Source organism: Oryzias latipes, chromosome 8 (genome assembly GCF_002234675.1).
Source record: "Oryzias latipes chromosome 8, ASM223467v1".
Lineage (NCBI taxonomy): Eukaryota > Metazoa > Chordata > Actinopteri > Beloniformes > Adrianichthyidae > Oryzias > Oryzias latipes.
The window spans coordinates 911,431-933,073 of record NC_019866.2 but is presented as its reverse complement, the minus strand read 5'-3'; the positions used below and the strand labels follow the sequence as shown (position 1 = coordinate 933,073).

At 48.8% G+C, this 21,643-nt stretch overlaps 2 protein-coding genes across 10 annotated transcripts; both read left to right on the top strand.

Annotated features, from left to right (window-relative positions):
- Positions 1-1,552: 1,552 nt before the first annotated feature.
- Positions 1,553-5,704, top strand: LOC101157370 (NACHT, LRR and PYD domains-containing protein 12-like). 2 transcript variants are annotated; one of them, XM_023957251.1, is made up of 8 exons: positions 1,553-2,073; positions 2,185-2,361; positions 2,626-2,799; positions 2,988-3,164; positions 3,257-3,430; positions 3,581-3,757; positions 4,044-4,217; positions 4,389-5,704. In XM_023957251.1, exons 1-8 carry the CDS (start codon positions 1,943-1,945, stop codon positions 4,396-4,398), a joined length of 1,194 nt encoding a protein of 397 aa, XP_023813019.1. In that variant the 5' UTR covers positions 1,553-1,942; the 3' UTR covers positions 4,399-5,704. The 2 variants fall into 2 exon arrangements, with proteins under 2 accessions (XP_023813019.1, XP_023813020.1); XM_023957252.1 differs by having other exon boundaries at positions 1,558-2,073; positions 2,188-2,361.
- Positions 5,705-5,739: 35 nt separating this feature from the next.
- Positions 5,740-20,127, top strand: LOC101157134 (calpain-15). 8 transcript variants are annotated; one of them, XM_023957244.1, is made up of 14 exons: positions 5,756-6,691; positions 6,780-6,812; positions 6,891-7,075; positions 10,225-11,215; positions 12,638-12,846; positions 12,917-13,100; positions 13,196-13,419; positions 15,873-15,998; positions 16,087-16,239; positions 16,485-16,646; positions 16,727-16,947; positions 17,035-17,180; positions 17,594-17,772; positions 18,579-20,127. In XM_023957244.1, exons 3-14 carry the CDS (start codon positions 6,918-6,920, stop codon positions 18,754-18,756), a joined length of 2,931 nt encoding a protein of 976 aa, XP_023813012.1. In that variant the 5' UTR covers positions 5,756-6,691; positions 6,780-6,812; positions 6,891-6,917; the 3' UTR covers positions 18,757-20,127. The 8 variants fall into 8 exon arrangements, with proteins under 8 accessions (XP_023813017.1, XP_023813016.1, XP_023813012.1 ...); XM_023957247.1 differs by lacking the exon at positions 6,780-6,812 and having other exon boundaries at positions 5,756-5,933; XM_023957246.1 differs by lacking the exon at positions 6,780-6,812 and having other exon boundaries at positions 5,756-6,370.
- Positions 20,128-21,643: the final 1,516 nt, after the last annotated feature.

Sequence of the window (21,643 nt, the reverse complement as noted above, 5' to 3'; positions counted from 1 at the left end):
TAACCACTAGCTGTTTCTGGACAGCGAGAAAAGCTGCTCTTCTTTGGAATCGAGTTACGACTCTCAGAGAAGCGACCAGTCCAGCCGACTGCGGCCAAACTTCAGCGCTGACTGCGAGCCGCCAAGCACAAAGTAAGTCGGCTTTTTTTCACCGGTCTGTTTTAAACCTAACGATCAACACCCCCCCCCTCCCCCCCATCATTTCTGTGGGGAGCAGTAGGATGGTGACCCCCCCCCTCATCACACTTGTTTGCAGGAATCAGCTGCAAGGTCTGGAGGAAGAGTATTTGGACTTTGAGTGGGAGGAAGATGATGATGATTTCAGAAATCAGAACCTCCACCACCGGACTTAAAGAGAAAAGTCTAGGCCCCGCCCACTGCTGCCAAAACGGCTGTGGATGTGGGAGTGAATGTTCATTTCTCTATTTTTATGCTCCTTGCGTTCCCTCGTTACACCCCGCTTTACCGTTCACGGTCCCAGTGTTCTGCAGAACCACCGCCTCCTTGGTCGTGTTCAGCTTGAGTTTACTCAGTTACTCAAGTGAGTTTACTCTTCTTTATTTCAAGAACAGTTGCAGTGGGTTGAATTTGATGTGAAAAAGACAACGGTGGCAAAAGAGAAAAAGGGAAAACAGGAAACGTTCACAGAAAACGACACAAAGTGAGCCATCGTTTGTGTTTGTGAGCTTTAGGGATCTGCAGCTTTTTTATTTATTGTACGATATTTAATTTCTCTATAGTTGTACTTTTTATTGTATTTTTCTTTGTGTTTCTGCTATTGTCTGTTTGATGGGGGTGTTCTGGTAACTTCTGAGCCGGGTCCCCCCTGGAACAGATCTGGATCTCAGTGGGTCTTTGGTTAAACTGTTTTTATGGGATGATTGTTTTACGTGAAATGTGCTTTTTGTCTTTTATGTTTTCATGTTTTTTATATACCGGTATATATTTATATATATTTTTTAACCTGTAAAGCACCTTATGTGCTGTGAAAGGTGCTATATAAATAAAATGTACTTACGGTAACTTACTTTAAATAAAGGTTCAATGAAAAAACGTTACCAGTTTGTTGATTTGTCTGAAACTCCTGAGAAAAAGCAGAAATCTGTCAGGTTGAAAGAATTCCCTCATTGACTGCTATGATGCTGATGATCAAAGATGCTGATGTTCTCCAGTGGAGAGAAGGATGGAGGATGCTGGGACGTCCCAGCAGCTCTACAGACGGTTCTGTTTTTCATTATCTGGATTTAATTTATTTAGTTCTGAACAATTGTGTAAAAGACAGGACATTTTTGAGTTTATTCTAAATCTTTGCAACAAATTATGACTAAATCTATACCAAACAAAACCTGTGATATTTGGTAACACATAAAGGAAACTTTGAACAACAAAACACAAAATAGCTTTAACTGAAAAAGTACAAGAAAACACATTTTTAGGATTCATAAGTGACCGTAAACTATCATGGAAAAAACACATCAGACTCACAAAAACGATACTCGAATATGTCATAAATACTAGTATATGTATATATATAAATATAAATGTTTTAAAGGCCGCTTTTAAACGTGTTTTCCATTATTGTTATTTATAGATTTGTATCTTATAGATTGTATTTTAATGTTTGAAACAGTTTCTATTTTTTTTAAAGTTCATAAACCTTTTTAATTCCTTTGAATTTCTTCAGGCATGTTCATGAATGGAATCTCTTCTGCACGTTTCACATGCACAGATTACAGAGGAAGTCACATGACTTCCTCTTTGGGGGCGGGGCTGCAGAGAAAGGAACCCTTCAGTGAGTTTATATTTCCAGAGGAAAGAACATCCAGAGGTTCTGGGTTCTGCTCTCTCCCGGGCCAAACCACCTTTTCCTCATTTTACGAGCTGTTGGGGAAACTTTGGACTTTGACCCGAGTGTAGTCTCATTTCTCCGGCGTCACTGACGATGAACGCTTCAGGCTCTGATCTGCTGATGTCAGAGGAGGTTCTGGATGATCTGGACCTGTACAGACTCGAATCCACTGCAGAGGGTCGGCAGAGACTGATCCCAGCTGTCAGGAGGTGCAAGAAGGCTCGGTGAGGAGATGTTTGGTCTGTTCTTCTGGGCTCATGTTACACAAGGGTGGTTGTGAAATCAACCGCCCCTACAGCTGCACTGCAACCCCCCCACATGAATGTTTCTGTTAGCAGACTGGGTGGCTGTGTCCTCTCTGAGACTGACTGGGAGGAGGTGGCCTCAGCTCTGACGTCCAATCCCTCCTACCTGACAGAACTGGACCTGAGTGACAACAAGATGCAGGATCAGTCAGTGAAGCTTCTGTCTTCTGGACTGCAGAGTCCAAACTGCAAACTGCAGGTTCTGAGGTCAGAACCCAAACATAACTCACATGTTTTTCACGTGTCTGAACCATTCTCTTCTTGGGTCCAGTGAAAGTGCAGACTGCTGATAATGTTAGCTTTCACCTTTTTGAGCTCCTGATCTGGAGGAAGAGGAAGAGTCCTTCAAATCCCAGAATGCCTCTGGTGTCAGTGGAAGAGGACAGACATCCTCACTAAACCATCAGGACTCTAATGTCCTGCAGACACATTTATGAACGAACACCTGCATCTGTTTTCTTCTGGACTCAGGCTGAAGAACTGCAGTCTGTCAGAGCTCGGCTGTTCTGCTCTGACCTCAGCTCTAAAGTCCAACCCGGCCCACCTGACAGAACTGGACCTGGGGGCGAACAAGCTGCAGGATCCAGGAGTTCAGCACCTGTGCGGGCTTCTGCAGATTCCAGACTGCCGGCTGCAGACTCTCAGGTCAGACTCCAGCTCTGAAGGGAAGGACATTGTCTTCTTCTGTGGTTTTCAGAACTTCTGCTCAGTATGACTCTGGCTGCAGCATTAAGTGGACTCACAGAAGCTGCAGGTTTGGGGTCACGAGTTGCTGCTCTGTGAGATGGTCTGCTCAAACAACATTCGGCTCATTTCCGTCCTCTTGAATCTAGACTGGATGAATGCAGTCTGTCAGAGACCAGCCTTTCTGCCCTGGCCTTGGCTCTGATGTCAAACTCGACCCCTCTGACCGAACTGGACCTAAGCTACAACTGGGATCTACAGGATCCAGGAGTTCAGCACCTGTGTGGTTTTCTGCAGCATCCAGACTGTCAGCTGCAGACTCTGAGGTCAGTTCTGTGTTGGATGTAGATCTTCAGACAGAACCTTCACTGATCCACTTGATAAAATCATCTGACCGCCTGCTGTGTTCTGGACTCAGGCTGAAGAACTGCAGTCTGTCAGAGCTCAGCTGTGCTGCTCTGACCTCAGCTCTAAAGTCCAACCCGTCCCACCTGACAGAACTGGACCTGAGTGGGAACGAGCTGCAGGATCCAGGAGTTCAGCACCTGTGTGGTTTTCTGCAGAGTCCAGACTGCCGGCTGCAGACTCTGAGGTGAGCTGCTCTCAGGAGCTGATGCTCACGCAGCCTTGGTTTGTCCTGAAACATCAGAGTGTGGTTCTGGTCCCATCTGAACGCTGCACTGTTCCAGTTCACTGTTTCCAGTCTGAAGTCTAACCTTAAATCTGTTTATGCTGGTTTCAGGTTAAACGCCTGCAGTCTGTCAGAGCTCAGCTGTGCTGCTCTGGTCTGGGCCCTGAAGTCCAACCCGTCCCACCTGACAGAACTGGACCTGCGGGGTAACAACGACCTGCAGGACTCAGGAGTTCAGCACCTGTGTGGGTTTCTGCAGAGTCCAGACTGCAGGCTGCAGACTCTGAGGTCACTGTCCTGCTTAATGCTGGAGCTTTTCTATGTTTCAGGAGCAGCAGAAGCTCATTGATGTTCAGAAAGACCTTCCCTCAGCAGAGCTGGAACTGTCCTTCAGTCCATCTTTGCTGTTTTCTCTCATAAATGTCTTTGTAGATCCATAACCTGCAGAAGTGTCCTGTGTTAATATGAGTTCAGAAGATCCTCTGATGATGAAATAGTTGCACAACTTTGACCTTGTTCTAATTTCACGGATCCCTGGTGTTGGTGACTCATTTCCTGTTCTCTCTACATTCAGGTTGTGGAGCTGTGGTCTGTCTGAGCTCAGCTGTGCTGCTCTGGTCTGGGCTCTGAAGTCCAATCCGTCCCACCTGACAGAACTGGACCTGAGATTCAACAATCTGGAAGATGCAGATGTTTATGAGCTGAATGAACTGATGGAGAGTCCAGACTTCCACCTGCAGACTCTGAGGTCAGTCCGGCTGCTACCTGCCAACCCAAAAAGAGTTTCCTGTAGAGCTGCAGCTTCATTGGCTCACTGAGCCAAGTCCACCCGTGACAGGAAGCTGCTCTCCCTGCTGCATCACAGGCTGAGGATGAGGATGCTCTTCTTCTCACAACCTTCTCTTCCTGTTCTTCACAGATGGAAGTGATTTCTTGGGATCAACCATACGGACATCTGAGTGTTGACCAGGCGCACTGGCAGGACGCTGCATGAGCATGAATTACAATCGGTGAATGTGATTCTCTTTAACGTGGCACTCACAGGATGCAGAGCAGCCATAGTAAAAAAAAACACTCACATACTGCAGGATACGCAGTGGGTGAAGTGCATCATGGGAGTTGGTGCTTTGGTCTTTATGTGAGTGATGGTCAGACTTCATTTGTGTTGTTTTGTGCGATTTTCTTCATTTCTGTTCCTCTCTGGGTGTGAGTCTGAATCCTGCTGAAGCATCACGATGAGGTTTTCCAGCTTTTGATCTTAGAAAAGCTGCTGATCAAATCATCACGTTTTTAGTTCAATCAAGAATGTTGAAGATATTTTATTTAGAACTAAGACTTGTGATGTTGTATTCAATGCAAATACCAGAAATGAAGACTTACAGTCACTGGCCATAGGCACACCTGTCCAACTGCTCATTAACACAAAGTCCTAATCAGCCAATCGTATGACAACAACTAAATGCATTTCAGCATGTAGACACGGTCCAGACGACCTGCTGCAGCTCCAACCAGCATCAGAATGAGGAAGAAAGGTGACTGAAGTGACTCTGAACGTGGTTGTTGGTTCCAGACGGGCTGGTCTGAGGATTTCAGAAACTGCTGATCTACTGGGATTTTCACCCACAACCATCTTTAGGGTTTACAGAGAATGGTCCAAAAAGAGAAAATATTGAGCAGCAGTTCTGTGGATGGAAATGCCTTGTTGATGTCAGAGGTCAGACTGATTCCAGCTGATAGAAAGATAACAGGAACTAAAAGAACCACGGGTTCCAACAGAGCTCTGCAGGAGAGCATCTCTGAACACACAACACGTCCAACCTGGAGGCGGATGGACTACAGCAGCAGAAGACCACAGCGGGTACCACTGCTGTCAGAGCAGGGAACTAATATTGTGTCGTTTGTAAATTGACACAGATTTATACAGCCAGGCGTATTTTCTACGTCACAAATACAACCTTTTTCAATCTGTATTTTTATCTGGTCCTTATTCACAATGATTTAAATAAAAAAATTAGAAAGGTGGTTTAAAGATTCATTTACGTTTTATATGTACTGCATAAGAAAAATGCCACAAGAACACGATAAAAACACAAGGAACACAATTTTCACCAGTTAGTTTGTTATAAAAGAAAACAGAAGTGAAGATTTCCTCCTTTATCAACTCTTTTCCTAATTTCCATTTGTATTTCACCAACAAAGAATTGAAAATGACATTAAAATGTGTTTTGGGGTAAATCTGACTGTTTAATGTCGAAACTTTTCTGACAGAAAATGCTTCAACGCTGCTCACATTTCAATCACAGCAGAGGTTTTATTTTGAAGTCCCGGACAGGAAGTGATGCTGCTTGCACGCCCGCAGCCTCGCGGCTCAGCTGTGGTCCTCGGTGCTCGCGCACGGCTGCATCATGACAGCGCGCACGGACGCTGTCCTCCCCGCCGCACGAGCCGTCCTCCGCGCGCTCAGGTGAGTCCGCGTGTCCTCTGCGGTGTCCGCGCGCATGCATCCCGCAGCGGGACTGCAGGTGCGCGGGGTACCTGCGTGGAGTCTGAAGTTCAGCATCAGCACTTCAGTTCAGCATCCGCAGTGAGGCGCAGAGCGGTGCTGCCGCGCGCGCGGACACTCATCCAGCCGGTTTGTCCCCCGGTTCTCGGCACGAGCGTCTACTTCCACACAAATATCGGGGTCGAAACGTGACGTTTACGGTCAGGGTCTGGATGGAGCTGTGAGGGAGAAGGTGCCGTGGTTCCCAGATCCCTGTTCAAGGACAAAACCTCCTCCAGAGGGAGAGATGGGACAACAGAGGAGGAGGAGGAGGAGGAGGAGAACTGCAGGAGACCTTCATCGCCTCTGATGCAGCTTCTGCAGCTCCACGGTTCCTCCTCTGAAGCGTGAAGCTGCAGGTACCGGAACCTCACCTGACAACTGTGTGTGACGAGTGACAGCAGGAAGTCCATCCAGGGAGAAGCTTGGAGCCTGGAGTGCAGAACCGATGAAGGTCCAGGTCCATCCAGCAAATGCTGGACTCTCGTTTTGTTTCTCAGAAGAAAGTTTCTCTGCTTTGAAAGAACTTTTTAGTTAGGATCTTCTCTGAAATCCAGGTCACCAACAAAGAAACCTTTTCATTTCATGACTTTTAAGTTTTTATCTTCAGTTTTAGAGAAATTCTGCTTTTCTCTCAGGATTTCAAAAACTGAACTGCAGGCAAATCAGGACATTTTCAGGTAGACAATCTGGATCTTCACAAAATTCTGCATCAGCTGTTAGAAAAAAATCATTCTTGATGACCGTTATCTTCTCTTCATCTTCCAGGGTTCTGCTAACTAAACTAATCCTCCAAAAACGGTTTGTTTCTGTCTAAAGAGAACCGATGTGAACGTGAAGATGCATCAGTCCAAACCGGTCTGCATGTCTGTGTTTCAGGGCCCCGCCACATGAGCCTGCTGCATTATGGGAAGCTCTTCGTCCTCCTTCCTGGTTGACGAGCCTGACGGTGATGGTCGTCCTCGGGGTGGAGCTCTGCCCCCCTCCCCCAACATGGGATGTCTGAGGAGCAGCCAGAGCACCTTCATCCCACGACAGATAGCCGGGCGCCAACGAGAGCGCAGGTGAGGGAGGGGCTTCTGTTCTACAACACAGAGAGGCGGAGTCTGTTCTTCATCACAGAGGGGGCGGGGCTTGTTCTAGAACAGGAAGAGGGGATTAGGAATGTTTCCATCAGATCGGCAGGACGTTCCTTCTTCCTGCTGCCATTTACATTCTTGTGAAAGAATCTGCAAAAGTGTTTTTTTCTGAAGAATATAAAGAATAAATAATCATTATTGGATATTAACACAGCAATAAATACAACTGTGTATTTATTGGTCAGTTTATGTATTTTGTTCAGTTTGACTGGAATCTGAAAAACAATTAGCTCATTTTTTGGTTTCTTCAGAGCGGTTCTTCAAAGACTTCAGAGAAGCTTTCTTTGGGTCAATCGTCGTTTGTTCTGAAGGCTTTGCTGCTAAAAGCTGAATCTCTGCACTGATCGACTAAAACCAGCGCTGGGATTACGTGAGACTGCATTCCAGTCAGAGTGAGACTCCACTCGTCCTCCGGGCCAAGTCGGGGAGTCGGGTTACGCGCTGACAGGAAATGCAGCGATGCAGAAGAAACCGCCGATGATCTGGAGACGCACACACAAACTTCCCTTTGGAAGGCAGGGGGATCCGAATGCAGCTCATGAATTTTCAAACAGGAAGACAAAGGGCAGCCGACACATCTGGAGCTGCATGAAACTGAGCAGAAGGAAGACGAGTTTGTCTCAGATCGTCTGTCTTTCTTCTTCTTGAAGCTGTGAATGAATTCTGCAGAACAGCTGCTGTGTTGATGGCGGAGGTCTCTTCTGTGCAGTTTGCTGGGACGTCGTCCACATGTTTGTCGTGAGGAAAGTCTCTGCAGCAGCTGTTAACGGGTCACTTCCTCCCAAACCCACATCTCTCTTTTTAATATTTCATCACGCTCATGTTTTAGCACCTCGGAGCTGCAGCTGGAAGGAAGTCGTGGAAGCATCACACGTTGGATCCAGGTGAACACGAACAGACAGACCAACCAGCATCTGTACAGATGTTTGTCAAGCATGCAGTACTTTCTGAGAAGAAACGGAGATCACAACCAATCCTAACCTTCTGCCAGACGATGAAAGACAAAAGTTCCCAAGACTGAAATAAGCACTGCTTACCAATTTTACACAATTGTGACCTGTCTGCATCAGCCGTCTGCTCTGACCAGTCTGCATTAGCCGTCTGCTCTGACCCGTCTGCAAAGACCACCTGCTCTGACCCGTCTGCATTAGCCGTCTGCTCTGACCAGTCTGCACGAACCGTCTGCTCTGACCCGTCTGCAAATACCACCTGCTCTGACCCGTCTGCACAAACCGTCTGCTCTGACCCGTCTGCAAATACCGTCTGCTCTGACCTGTCTGCACAAACTGTCTGCTCTGACCCGTCTGCACATACCGTCTGCTCTGACCCGTCTGCAAATACTGTCTGATCTGACCCGTCTGCACAAACCGTCTGCTCTGACCCGTCTGCAAATACCGTCTGCTCTGACCTGTCTGCACAAACCGTCTGCTCTGACCCGTCTGCACATACCGTCTGCTCTGACCCGTCTGCAAATACTGTCTGATCTGACCCGTCTGCACAAACCGTCTGCTCTGACCCGTCTGCAAATACCGTCTGCTCTGACCTGTCTGCAAATACCGTCTGCTCTGACCCGTCTGCACATACCGTCTGCTCTGACCCGTCTGCAAATACTGTCTGATCTGACCCGTCTGCACAAACCGTCTGCTCTGACCCGTCTGCAAGTACCGTCTGCTCTGACCTGTCTGCACAAACCGCCTGCTCTGACCCGTCTGCAAAGACCACCTGCTCTGACCCGTCTGCAAAGACCACCTGCTCTGACCCGTCTGCAAAGACCACCTGCTCTGACCAGTCTGCACTGACCGTCTGCTCTGACCCGTCTGCAAAGACCACCTGCTCTGACCCGTCTGCACAAACCGTCTGCTCTGATCCGTCTGCACAAACCGTCTGCTCTGACCCATCTCCACAGACCGCCTGCTCAGACCAGTCTGCACGGACCGTCTGCTCTGACCCGTCTGCTCTGACCCGTCTGCACAAACCGTCTGCTCTGACCCGTCTGCACAAACCGTCTGCTCTGACCCATCTCCACAGACCGCCTGCTCTGACCAGTCTGCACAAACTGTCTGCTCTGACCCGTCTGCACAAACCGTCTGCTCTGACCCGTCTGCACAAGCCGTCTGCTCTGATCCGTCTGCACAAACCGTCTGCTCTGACCCATCTCCACAGACCGCCTGCTCTGACCAGTCTGCACAAACTGTCTGCTCTGACCCGTCTGCAAATACCGTCTGCTCTGACCTGTTTGCATAGGCAGGCTTGTCTGAATGTTTCACCGCTGATTGTTTAACCATTTATGTTTCTAAAGGTTGGTTTAAAAAACGTCTGTTTTCAGAAAATCAGATTCATTTGTAGTTTTTTTTAATCTTATGACCGTATTCAATGTATCAGGGAGTGATGAGAAGGAAGCCACGTTTTCAGAATAAAAATGGACTTTTTCATGAAAGCGGCTCCTCTTCTTCATCAGAGAGCGTTTCTGCTGCAGCTCCTCCTCCAGGTCTGCAGGAAAATGTGGAGTTTTTCTGCTGGAGGCCTCAGTGGAAACGATCTTCCTGTTTGGAGCATCAGACGGTTAGTTTGTTTTTTCCCTGATGAAAACCGATCAAAACAGCTTCTGACGCTGCAGCCAATCAGCTTCTAGTCTGGATTCCATGTTTGTGTATTTTAATGCTTCCACCCGAGACTCAGACAAAGTCCTGTCTGTTATTTTTAGGTTCATGTTCTCTCTGCAGGTTACCCCCCTCCCCCCTTTGCATTAAGCTTACCAAGACTGTTTTTTATTGATCAGAAACCGGACCTTTTCCTGGTTCTGAACTGGTTTCAGACCTGGGTTTGAAGCAGTTCTGAGCCTGTTTTGGGGATTTAAACTGGATTTTCTTTCAGAGCAGCTTTATCCACTTTTTAAGGTAAATGAAGCGGTTCCATCTGTGTGCGTTTGAGAAGCTATTTATAAATAAAGTTTGATTTGTTTTGAACATGGATTCATGTGGGGGTTTGGGGGGTTTGGGGGGGGGGCATGGCAGCGCTTAGAGCTGCAGGAGCTGAAGCAGGATTTGACCCTTGACCTCTGTGTTTGTCTGCAGTTTCTCCTCTGGTTCCATGCCGGCTCTCCGGACTCAGTGGACCTGCGGCTGCTGTACTTTCCTAAACGCCGCCGGCGCCCCCCGCTGCTCCATCTGTGAAGCCCCCCGGCGGGGATCCGTGCCCCGCTGGCTGAGACCCGGCACCGGCAAAGCCGATTCTGGATGGTCCTGCCCCCGCTGCACACTCACCAACTCCCCCAGCAGCCTCACCTGCTCACTGTGCAGTCACTGCAAACCTCTGGACCCCCCCGGCGAGCAGCCCCGACCCCAGCGCTCCAGCAGCTGCTCTGGCCTGCTGAGGGCGCCGTCCGTCGAACAGAGCAGGACAAAGGCGGAGAAAAGCAGCAGGTCCTGGGACTGCCTGAGGTGCACGCTGCAGAACACCCCCACCTCCATGTCCTGCTCCGCTTGTGGGGGCCCCCGCAAGCTGTCTCTGCCGCAGGTCCCAGCAGAGGCGCTGCTCATGCCAGACGTCTGCAACCAGCAGGACGAGGCAGCGGGGGCACTCTCTCTCTCCATGTGGGGGGAGAGCTCACTGCTGGGAGCTTCACATCCAAACGCAAGCCCCCCCCCAGGCCACAATAATGTGGTCCCCTGCAGCCGCAGAGAGGTCCCCCCCTCAGAAACTGGCCTGAGGCAGAGACCAACATCTCCTCAGACTCTGACAGCCCTACAGCCCCCCCCACAGGCGGACCTGCTTAATACCAGGAGGCTCAGCGTCCTCAAGGAGGAGGCGTCTCCTCTGCCGCCTGCGTCACGCTCATCAGGGTTGGACCCCCCCCCTGCAGACGGCCGGGAGTGGTCCTGTCCGGCGTGCACCCTCATCAACCAGATCAAAGCCAAACACTGCCTGGCGTGCTGCAGCCCCCAACAGCTGAAACCACCGGCGACCTCGGCGAGGCAGGAGAGCCGGCCGGTGGAGGCGCTGCGGCAGAGCGACGAGGGGGAGGCGCGAGGCCTGTGGGAGGACATCGTCAGCTTCTGCAGACAGGTTCCTCCTTTTTACTCCTGCATGGCTGAGAACGCAACCGGAAGGTTTCAGCGTCACTATAGACTCTTTATGACAACTGGACCCCCCCCCCATAGGAAATGGTTTATTCCAACTCCAACCTATTGAAGTCATCTTAGTCTGTTTTAAGGCCACACCCCTAGTGGGCTACACCAAATCTGTCAATAAAACGCTTTGCACAATGGTCGTTGGGGACAACAGGCTCCGCCTACTTTCATTGAAGCATCTGATTGGTCAGTTTATAAATTTAAATTATCATGGAAAATGAGGATTATGAAGAAGATGTTAAAAAAAGGTCTCGAACAGTTCTTCTGGCCAATAGAAGGACTGAGGAACAGCTGTTTATCTCTCTATAGATGTCTCTCGAGTTTTGGCTTCTTAGAGCTACTTCCTGTTTGGAAAGCCTGGGGGGAGGAGTCACTCAGTCCAGTTCTCATATACAGTCAGTGGGTGTCATCCACATTCTGAACATGCAGAATGTGATGGTGCAGAGGTTATGGAAGTCCTCCAGCAGAACCAGACTTGATGTTTTACGAGTCTGTTCACCGTCCTGGAACATCCTAGAAAGTCCTGGACCGTCCTGGAAGATCCTGGACTGGCCTGGACTGACCTGGACCATCCTGGACCGTCCTGGACCGTCCTGGAAGATCCTGGACCGTCCTGGACTGTCCTGGACCGTCCTGGACCGTCCTGGACTGTCCTGGACCATCCTGGAACATCCTGGACCGTCCTGGAACATCCTAGACCGTCCTGGACTGTCCTGGACCGTCCTGGAATATTCTGGACCGGCCTGGACTGACCTGGACCATCCTGGACCATCTTGGACCGTCCTGGACTGTCCTGGAGCGTCCTGGAGCGTCCTGGAACATCCTAGACCGTCCTGGAACATCCTGGACCGTCCTGGACTGACCTGGACTGACCTGGACTGTCCTGGACTGTCTTGGACCGTCCTGGACCGTCCTGGAAGGTCCTGTTTCTTTGTTATACTTTCTTTCCATCTAATCTTTTTTTTTTGTTACAATATTTGTTTTTTCTAGGAGATTTCAGGTTTGTGAGGTCATCAGTAACAGTAGAACCATTTTCATGATTACGTCACAGAAAAGTGAACAGCTTTGCAAAGCAGATGTTCACCGGTTTTCTGTTCAAACCGCTTCCCTTCAGGCTGCAGAGGGATTAGAAGGAGCGATTGATGGAGGTCAGGGAGCAGACTGAAAGTTAGGAACAAGAACGGTCAGAACAGGATGGAACTAACTAACAGTGATGAGGAATTTCAGGTGTAGCAGAAAGCCCCGCCCATAAACCTGTGCACCTGTGGAGAAGAGAAAGGAAGAAAAGCAGAGGACGGACAGAACCTGTTTAAATCTGGTGCTGAACATTGTTGTGAGTTGTGGTTTGTTCTTACAGAACTCAGTGGTGTTTGTGGATGACAGCTTCCCTCCAAACCCAAAGTCCGTGGGCTTTCCGCCGGACGATGGCGTCCAGCAGCGCGTCAAGAAGTGGCTCCGACCTGAAGAAATCAGCTGCTGCGGCTTCAGGGAGCGCGGGCTCAGGTGGTCCGTTTTCCACTCAGTGAGGCCGTCTGACATCCTGCAAGGGCTTCTGGGTAACTGCTGGTGAGAGAACGTTCTGCCTGCGGGGGCCTGAACTCCTGCAGAAGCTGTTGGTAAACGCCGCTTTGTCCAGGTTCCTGAGCGCGCTGGCGGTTCTGGCTGAGCGGCCCGAGCTGGTGGAGAGGGTGATGGTGACCCGCTCGCTGTGTCCCGAAGGGGCCTACCAGGTCCGCCTCTGCAAAGACGGGTCCTGGACCACGGTGCTGGTGGATGACATGCTGCCGTGTGACGAGAGCGGACACCTCCTCTTCTCCCAGGTGAGACGGCGTCCATGGAGGCGGGATCTCATAAAGGCCTTCCAGAGTTTTGGGTCACATTTGCGTCTGAATCCTGGACCCTCTTTCCCCCGCAGGCCCAGAGGAAGCAGCTCTGGGTGGCTCTGATCGAAAAAGCTCTGGCGAAGCTCCACGGCTCCTACTTCTCCTTGCAGGCGGGCCGCGCCATCGAGGGCCTTTCCACGCTGACGGGGGCGCCCTGCGAGTCGTTGGCCCTCCAGGTCAGCACCACCAACCCTAAAGAGGACCCCATCGATACGGACCTGATCTGGGCCAAAATGCTGAGCTCAAAAGAGGCGGGGTGAGGGGTATGGATGGATGGATAGATGATGGATGGATGGATGATGATGGATGGTGGATGGATGGATGGATGGATGGTGGATGGATGGATGGATGATGCATGAATGGATGATGGATGGATGACGGATGGATGGATGATGGATGGATGATGGATGGATGACGGATGGATGAATGACGGATGGATGGATGGATGGATGGAGGAGGGATGGATGATGCATGGATGGATGATGGATGGATGATGCATGGATGGATGATGGATGGATGGATGATGGATGGATGACGGATGGATGGATGAATGGATGGGTGGATGGAGGATGGATAGATGATGGATGGATGGATAATGGATGGATGGATGGATGGATGGATGATGGATGGATGGATGATGGATGGATGACGGATGGATGGATGACGGATGGATGGATGAATGGATGGGTGGATGGATGACGGATGGATGGATGATGGACGGATGGATGGATGGATGGATGGATGGATGGATAATGGATGGATGATGGATGGATGGATGATGGATGGATGACGGATGGATGGATGACGGATGGATGACGGATGGATGGGTGGATGGAGGATGGATGGATGATGGATGGATGGATAATGGATGGATGATGGATGAATGGATGATGGATGGATGACGGATGGATGGATGATGGATGGATGACGGATGGATGGAAGACGGATGGATGGATGATGGATGGATGAATGGAGGAGGGATGGATGATGCATGGATGGATGATGGATGGATGATGCATGGATGGATGATGGATGGAGGATGAATGGATGGATGGATGATGGATGGATGGATGATGCATGGATGGATGATGGATGGATGACGGATGGATGGATGATGGATGGATGATGGATGGATGACGGATGGATGAATGACGGATGGATGGATGGATGGATGGAGGAGGGATGGATGATGCATGGATGGATGGATGGATGATGGATGGATGATGAATGGATGATGGATGGATGGAGGATGGATTGATGATGAATGGATGATGGATGGATGACAGATAGATGGATGATGGATGGATGGATGGATGATGAATGGATGGATGGATGATGGATGGATGATGGATGGATGACGGATGGATGAATGATGGATGGATGGATGGATGGATGGATGGATGGATGATGGATGGATGATGCATGGATGGATGATGGATGGATGATGAATGGATGGGTGGATGGAGGATGGATGGATGATGGATGGATGGATAATGGATGGATGATGGATGGATGACGGATGGATGAATGATGGATGGATGGATGGATGACAGATAGATGGATGATGAATGGATGGATGGATGATGAATGGATGGATGGATGATGGATGGATGATGGATGGATGACGGATGGATGAATGATGGATGGATGGATGGATGGATGGATGGATGGATGGATGATGCATGGATGGATGATGGATGCATGATGAATGGATGGATGGATGGATGATGGATGGATGGATAATGGATGGATGATGGATGGATGACGAATGGATGAATGATGGATGGATGGATGGATGGATGGATGGATGGATGGAGGAGGGATGGATGATGCATGGATGGATGATGGATGGATGATGAATGGATGGGTGGATGGAGGATGGATGGATGATGGATGATGGATGACGGATGGATGAATGATGGATGGATGGATGGATGGATGGAGGAGGGATGGATGATGCATGGATGGATGGATGGATGATGGATGGATGATGAATTGATGGATGGATGGAGGATGGATTGATGATGAATGGATGATGGATGGATGACAGATAGATGGATGATGGATGGATGATGAATGGATGGGTGGATGGAGGATGGATGGATGATGGATGGATGGATAATGGATGGATGATGGATGGATGGATGGATGGATGGATGGATGGATGGATGGATGGATGGAGGAGGGATGGATGATGGATGGATGGATGATGGATGGATGGATGATGGATGGATGACAGATAGATGGATGATGGATGGATGATGAATGGATGGGTGGATGGAGGATGGATGGATGATGGGTGGATGGAGGATGGATGAATGATGGATGGATGGATGGATGGATGGATGGATGGATGGATGGATGGAGGAGGGATGGATGATGGATGACGGATGGATGAATGATGGATGGATGGATGATGGATGGATGATGAATGGATGGGTGGATGGAGGATGGATGGATGATGGATGGATGGATGGATGATGGATGGATGACGGATGGATGAATGATGGATGGATGGATGGATGGAGGAGGGATGGATGATGCATGGATGGATGGATGACAGATAGATGGATGATGAATGGATGGATGGATCATGGATGGATCATGGATGGATGGATGATGGATGGATGGATCATGGATGGATCATGGATGGATGGATGATGGATGGATGGTTCTGCCTCTGCAGTCATACTTGTTTTCCTTCTCCAGCTTCCTGATGGGGGCTTCCTGCGGGGGGGGCAACATGCGGGTGGACGACAGCGAGTACGAGTCTCTGGGTTTGCGACCTCGACACGCGTACTCCGTCCTGGACGTACAGGACGTCGAGGGGCACAGGTGAGGCGGGGGGCCGCGGGGCTCAGGACCCGACCTCCTGGGGGGTCCGGCAGCTTGCTCAGGTGTTTGCCGTCACCGTGTGGTCCAGGCTGGTGCAGCTCAGGAACCCGTGGGGTCGGTTCTCCTGGACCGGAGCCTGGGCGGATGACTGGCCCGACTGGCCTCCACACCTGAAGAGGGCGCTGTGCACCAACCGCGGCGAGGACGGCCTGTTCTGGATGGACTTTGAGGATTTCACCAGGTGGGTGAGAAGCAGCAAAGGATCCAAACGGATTCAGCTTCAGGAAAAATGTGCAGCTGGAAGAATTTCAGGCTGAGGAGAAGAAACACGGTGAAGCCTGGAGAGGTTCTCCTGGTTCTGTGTAACGTTCTAGACGTTCTCTTTTGGTCCTCCTAGAGGGGACTCACTTATGTTTCCTGTAAAGTGTCAGATTGAGATAAAGATCTAAAACAGAAGGAACTTTTTGGGGCCCGTGGTTCTGGCAGGTTCTTTGACTCGGTGGATCTCTGTAAGATTCATCCGGACTGGCAGGAGGTTCGAGTTCCGGGCGTTTTCCCCTGTGGAGCGGACGGTCCGGTGCCGGTTTTGGCCGTGACGGTGCAGGAGAGGACGGCGGTGGAGCTGGCCTTGTTCCAGCGAGGCAGCAGGTGACCTGAGCCCTGCGGTTCTGCGGGTTCTGACGGTTCTCTCTGACCCAGTTGTTCCTCCGTGGACTCGGCCCCTGCAGGCGCTGGGACACGGCGGAGAGCCACCTCCTGGACCTGTGCGTGCTGGTGTTCCGCGTGGCGTACGACGGCTGCGGCGCGCTGACGCTGGGCCGCCTGCTGGCGCACAGCCGGCGCTCGGTGAGGAGGTTCGTGGGCTGCGACGTCATGCTGGAACCGGGCGAGTACGGCGTGCTCTGCCTCGCCTTCAACCACTGGCAGAGCTGGGACGGCGAGGGCGCCGGTGAGAGCTCCACCCACTGCTAAAGTGTAGAACCTAAAGGTAGAACTGGAGCACACCAACGCCTGACGGCTCCGCCCTGTGTTTCAGCGGGCTGCAGCAGAGCGGAGGCGCCGCGCTTCACGCTTGCGGTCTACAGCTCCAGACTGCTGACGGTGGGGCGGGTCGCCGCCTCCAGCACCGCCATGGCCGACGCCATCATGCAGCTGGCGGAGACCAAAGGAGAGCGGCACGAGGTGAGACTCGTTCTGGCGTCTCTCGTGAGACACGCCAGCGCGTTCACACACGAGTCACGTCGGCTCAGGATCTATTTGACATATTTCTGTAGAAAATCTCTGCTTTCAGTAAAACAAGAAAATCCAGATTAGACCTTAAACGACCCGCGTTTGGGAGGCTTTTACTCTGTAATGACAGTTTTTCAAAGTAAAAGCTTTTGTTATTCGATGCCTCTGCTTTTTACTTTTTTTAATTTTAATTATTTTTCCAACTTTTTTTGACGACAGAAAAAAACGTTGTAGCTGTTTTTCAAAAATAAATTTCCTGGTTTTATATTTTTGGTAACAGTTTTTAAAGCTATCTGTTCATGTAAAAGCTTTTTTTCATTTTTTTGCTTCCAATGAATTAACATTCTGACTTTCTGCTGGATCAGGGTCGAGAGGGGATGACCTGCTACTACCTGACGCATGGGTGGGCGGGGCTTATCGTGATGGTGGAAAACAGGCACCCCAGACATCACCTGCACGTGTCCTGCGACTGCAGCGAGAGCTTCAACGTGGTGTCGACGCGCGGCAGCCTCAAAACGGTGGACAGCATCCCTCCCCTGCACAGGTCCCCCCCCCACAAACAAACACACACACAGTCCACAGTTATGAGGAACGGCGAGTTTCTGAAGGCCACGCCCACTGCGCTCTGAGAGCCTTCTTTAACCGCTGAGAACATCAGCAAACAATAACACATTCATGTTCATTCCGATTGGATTTTATGGTTTTTCAAACATATTTAAGTGAAAAGTGATGGAAATAGAGATTTAATCAAACAGGAAATGATCCAAACCCTTCAGAATAAAGCGTAGCTTTCCAGACAACTCATAAGAATCAGATTCAAAAGCTCTGATTCCCTTTTTGATTGAACACAACTAGAAGAAATATTGATTTGATTTCTCAAACTTCTTTTTTAAATGTTTGTTTCAAAGTTTTAACATAAACTAAGCAGCTTTGAAACTTTCAACAATAAAAGCCTAAATTCTGACATAAAACCACAAAACTCGTCTTTGATGAATCAGTATTTCTTTTTCTAAATGTAAATTCATCAATTATTCATTTTTAAATGATCTTTTTTTGGTTTTTGGTTCATTTTTCATCTTTTACTTTCACTAATATTTACATTTTTTAACAATAAAAGCTTCATGGAGTTTTTCATGCAGGTTTGGTGTTTGTAGAACTTCTCACCTTCGTTCAGGTTTCTTTAAGACGTTCAGCAGATCTTCTCACTTCCACGTCTTCAGCGGCTTTTTTCCTCCTTTCGGCTGCAGACGCTGAAGTGAAGGACCGTGCTCGTGGTCTGGTCCAGACGCCGTCAGACTGAGCTGCAGGTGAAGCAGCTCCACAGGTTTCAGGAGCGTCTCTGTGTCTCAGGCAGGTGCTGGTGGTTCTGTCCCAGCTGGAGGGAAACGCCGGCTTCTCCATCACCCACAGACTGGCTCACAGGAAGGCCGTCCTGCCGTCTCTGGGGAACTGGAGTCCCTCCAAGGCGACCCACTGTCCCGCTCTGATCCCAGAGACCGCAGGTCTGCATCAGCCCAGACCCCTATGAGGTCCAGAGACCACAGAACCGGGCCAGAGAGGAGGCAGCTGCTCTGTGAAGGAGATGAGGATGAAGATGAAGAGTCCTCCCAGGAAACCTCACAACAGTATTCTGAGATTGGGACTCAGCGTCATTGTTGGAAAACGTTTGTTTGTTTGTTTGTTTGTTTGTTTGTTTGTTTGTCCCAGAGCTCCTTTATGGATCGGCCTCCATGTCGGCCATTTTTCAGTTTAGAGAAAAGATGAAGGCCAGCGTCTCATCTTCATCACCTCTGCTTCACACAGTCTGAACGCTTTCTCTACTGAGACCCCAATGGAGTGTAAAACACACAAACACACACACACACAGACATATAGATGCACACAAACACACAAAAATCACAATCAGCTGAAAAATCATCAGAAAGTTTAAAAAATAAATAAAACTGAAAACATTTCTAAGACGAAGGAAGAAAAACTCTAACATTTAAAATGGTGATAAATGACAAAATGAACTAAAATTCAAAAATAAATCCATTAAACTGAAACAAAGAATTGAAAATGACGTTTAAATCTGACAAACAGAAAACACGGATTCTCACACAAACACCTAAACTTCCAAAAGGCTTTTTGAATTTCTAACCACTTTCTACAGCTGTGGTGCTTAATTCATCACGTTGGATGAGGCGTGAAGCGGAGCAGCCCGCCGCCGCCGGCGCCGCCGGCTCCTCTGCAGCTTCAGCTCCTTTGCTCAAACCCAAATCCATCCACTTCCTGTTCAGACGTCTGCAGTCATTTAGGGATTCAGCAGGAAACTCAGTCAAACAACCAGGAAACAAAACGGCATCAAAAATAGTAAATGTTTAAAAAATGTTTGAAAAATAAAATAAAAAGACAAAAGTCTTAATATACATTGAATTTTAAAAAGATCACTATAAAAACAACATGTCTAAGATAATTAGGTTACAAACTTTACATCTTTCACATTTTACATTTAGATATTAGTTTAAAAGAATTACATTTGAATTTTCCCCTTTAGTTCCAGTTATATTTCCCCCATAGTTTTGGACTTTTAGGGCTGCCATACTTCATGTCCTGCTGTCTTTGGAGGCGGAGCCTCATAAACACCTTCGGGTCCACAGAACCGTGACGCAGCGCCTCATGGTGGCGCTCATGTTCCCCGCTGAGGCTGGAGGTCCCGGAGCGGTTTGCACTTTCACAAACCCAGCGGGGTAACGGAACCTCTGGGGATCAAACTATGCAAACCGGAGAGCTGTCCGTCACCACAGCAGATCTGCCTTCAGAGGGTTTCTCTTTAATCAACTGGATTCACGGGAATCCTGTTCATCACATGTTAGCCTGAGGATGTAGAACTAATTAAAATTTACACTTTTATCAGAAACTGTCGTTTGTTTTCATTTTTTATGAAGTATTTTCTGGGTTTTTGTTTGGTCGCTGAGGTCAGAACAACAGCAGCTAATAGTTTTTGTTTGTTAAAATGATGAATTCGGAAATTAAGTTCAGCAAAAAGACAAAAATATATCAAATGCAATTTGTTAAGAAAATGAGATGCACATTAAAGTTTAACTGTTCCCCTGTCAATCCATTGTTTTCTGAATGGAAGTCTCTTCTAGCGCCCTCTGGTGGACACGTGCGCAGCCTGCAGCTGCTGGTTTACCTGTTTAACCTTTGACCTCATGATCCAGTGTTCACCACAGATATGCTGCAGTGAGACAGTGAACACTTCTGTTGTTGTTTGGGTTGCCCTTTCAGAGTAAAGGTCACGCAGGCTCCCTGCCAAAATAAAAGCCCCCTGTTGTTTGTGGCCGATGAAAGGAAAACACCCGGTTTTCTCCTCTGTTTAGACCTGAATGTGTTTTAATCCCGAGGTTTAAGGAAAAAAGCAGATTTTCCAGGAGTGTCATGTGTGTAACCGGTGTGTCATCAGGTGTGTGTTTGTTGTTGGATGAAAATGAGGGTCTTGCCTAAGGATTTGAGGGTCCTTAGGCAAGGCCCTTAATGCCACTGCCTACCGAGCGCAGTTCAGTTGCAGCTCACCGCTCCCCCAGGGGATGGGTCAAATGCGGAGAAGAATTTCCCCATTGAGGGATAAATAAAGTAAACGAAAAAGAAAAAAAATGATCATGTGTGTTTGTGTTCTTCAGGTTTCAGTTAAAACGGCTGAAAATGAGATAAAAGACTTGAAATGAACTTTGTTCCTCTTTCTCCTCTATAGTTTGTTGTGCGTCTGTATAACCACAAACTGTCCAATCAGTGACCCCCCCCGTTGGGGTCACTTCAGCCCTCTGTCCTTTCAGGTGCACTGAGCATGCTCAGTGTGTTTCTGCCCCCTGACGTCAGGTGGTCTCGTGTTCCCGCCTCTCGCAGAGCCTTCAGGTGTTTGGGTGAAAACTGTCTGCAGGTGAGTCCAAACTTCTCCCTTTTTGCCGTGACAAAGTATTTTTTGTGCGTTTGATCTTCATCAGAGGAAGAGCGATGACGACAGATGCTCGTCCTGTCATGTTTTGTCTTGGTAGAAAAGTTAGAAGAAAAGGAAAACTGAATTCTATTATAAAAAAATCTACATTTTGTTCTGTCAAATATTCTAGAAAACACAGAGTTTCTCAGCACATTTGGCTGAACTGAACAGTTTTGATCTTTCCTGAAGGAGTTTGATTGTTTTCCTCTCTTTTCCAGCAGCAGGTTTGTCTGAAACTTCAAACAGGAATGAAACTTTTTCAGTAAAAACTGAGTTGAAGTCGAGGTCGTCCGCACAGAAACAGAGTCGCAGTCCGCCTCTGTTCTTCTGTTTAAACAGACAACAAGCTGCTGTTCTGGTGGTTTTGTCTGAAAACACAACCGTCATGCTGGCTCTGAAAACGCAGCGAGGAGTCTGGAGTCTGGAGCCAACAGGAGCT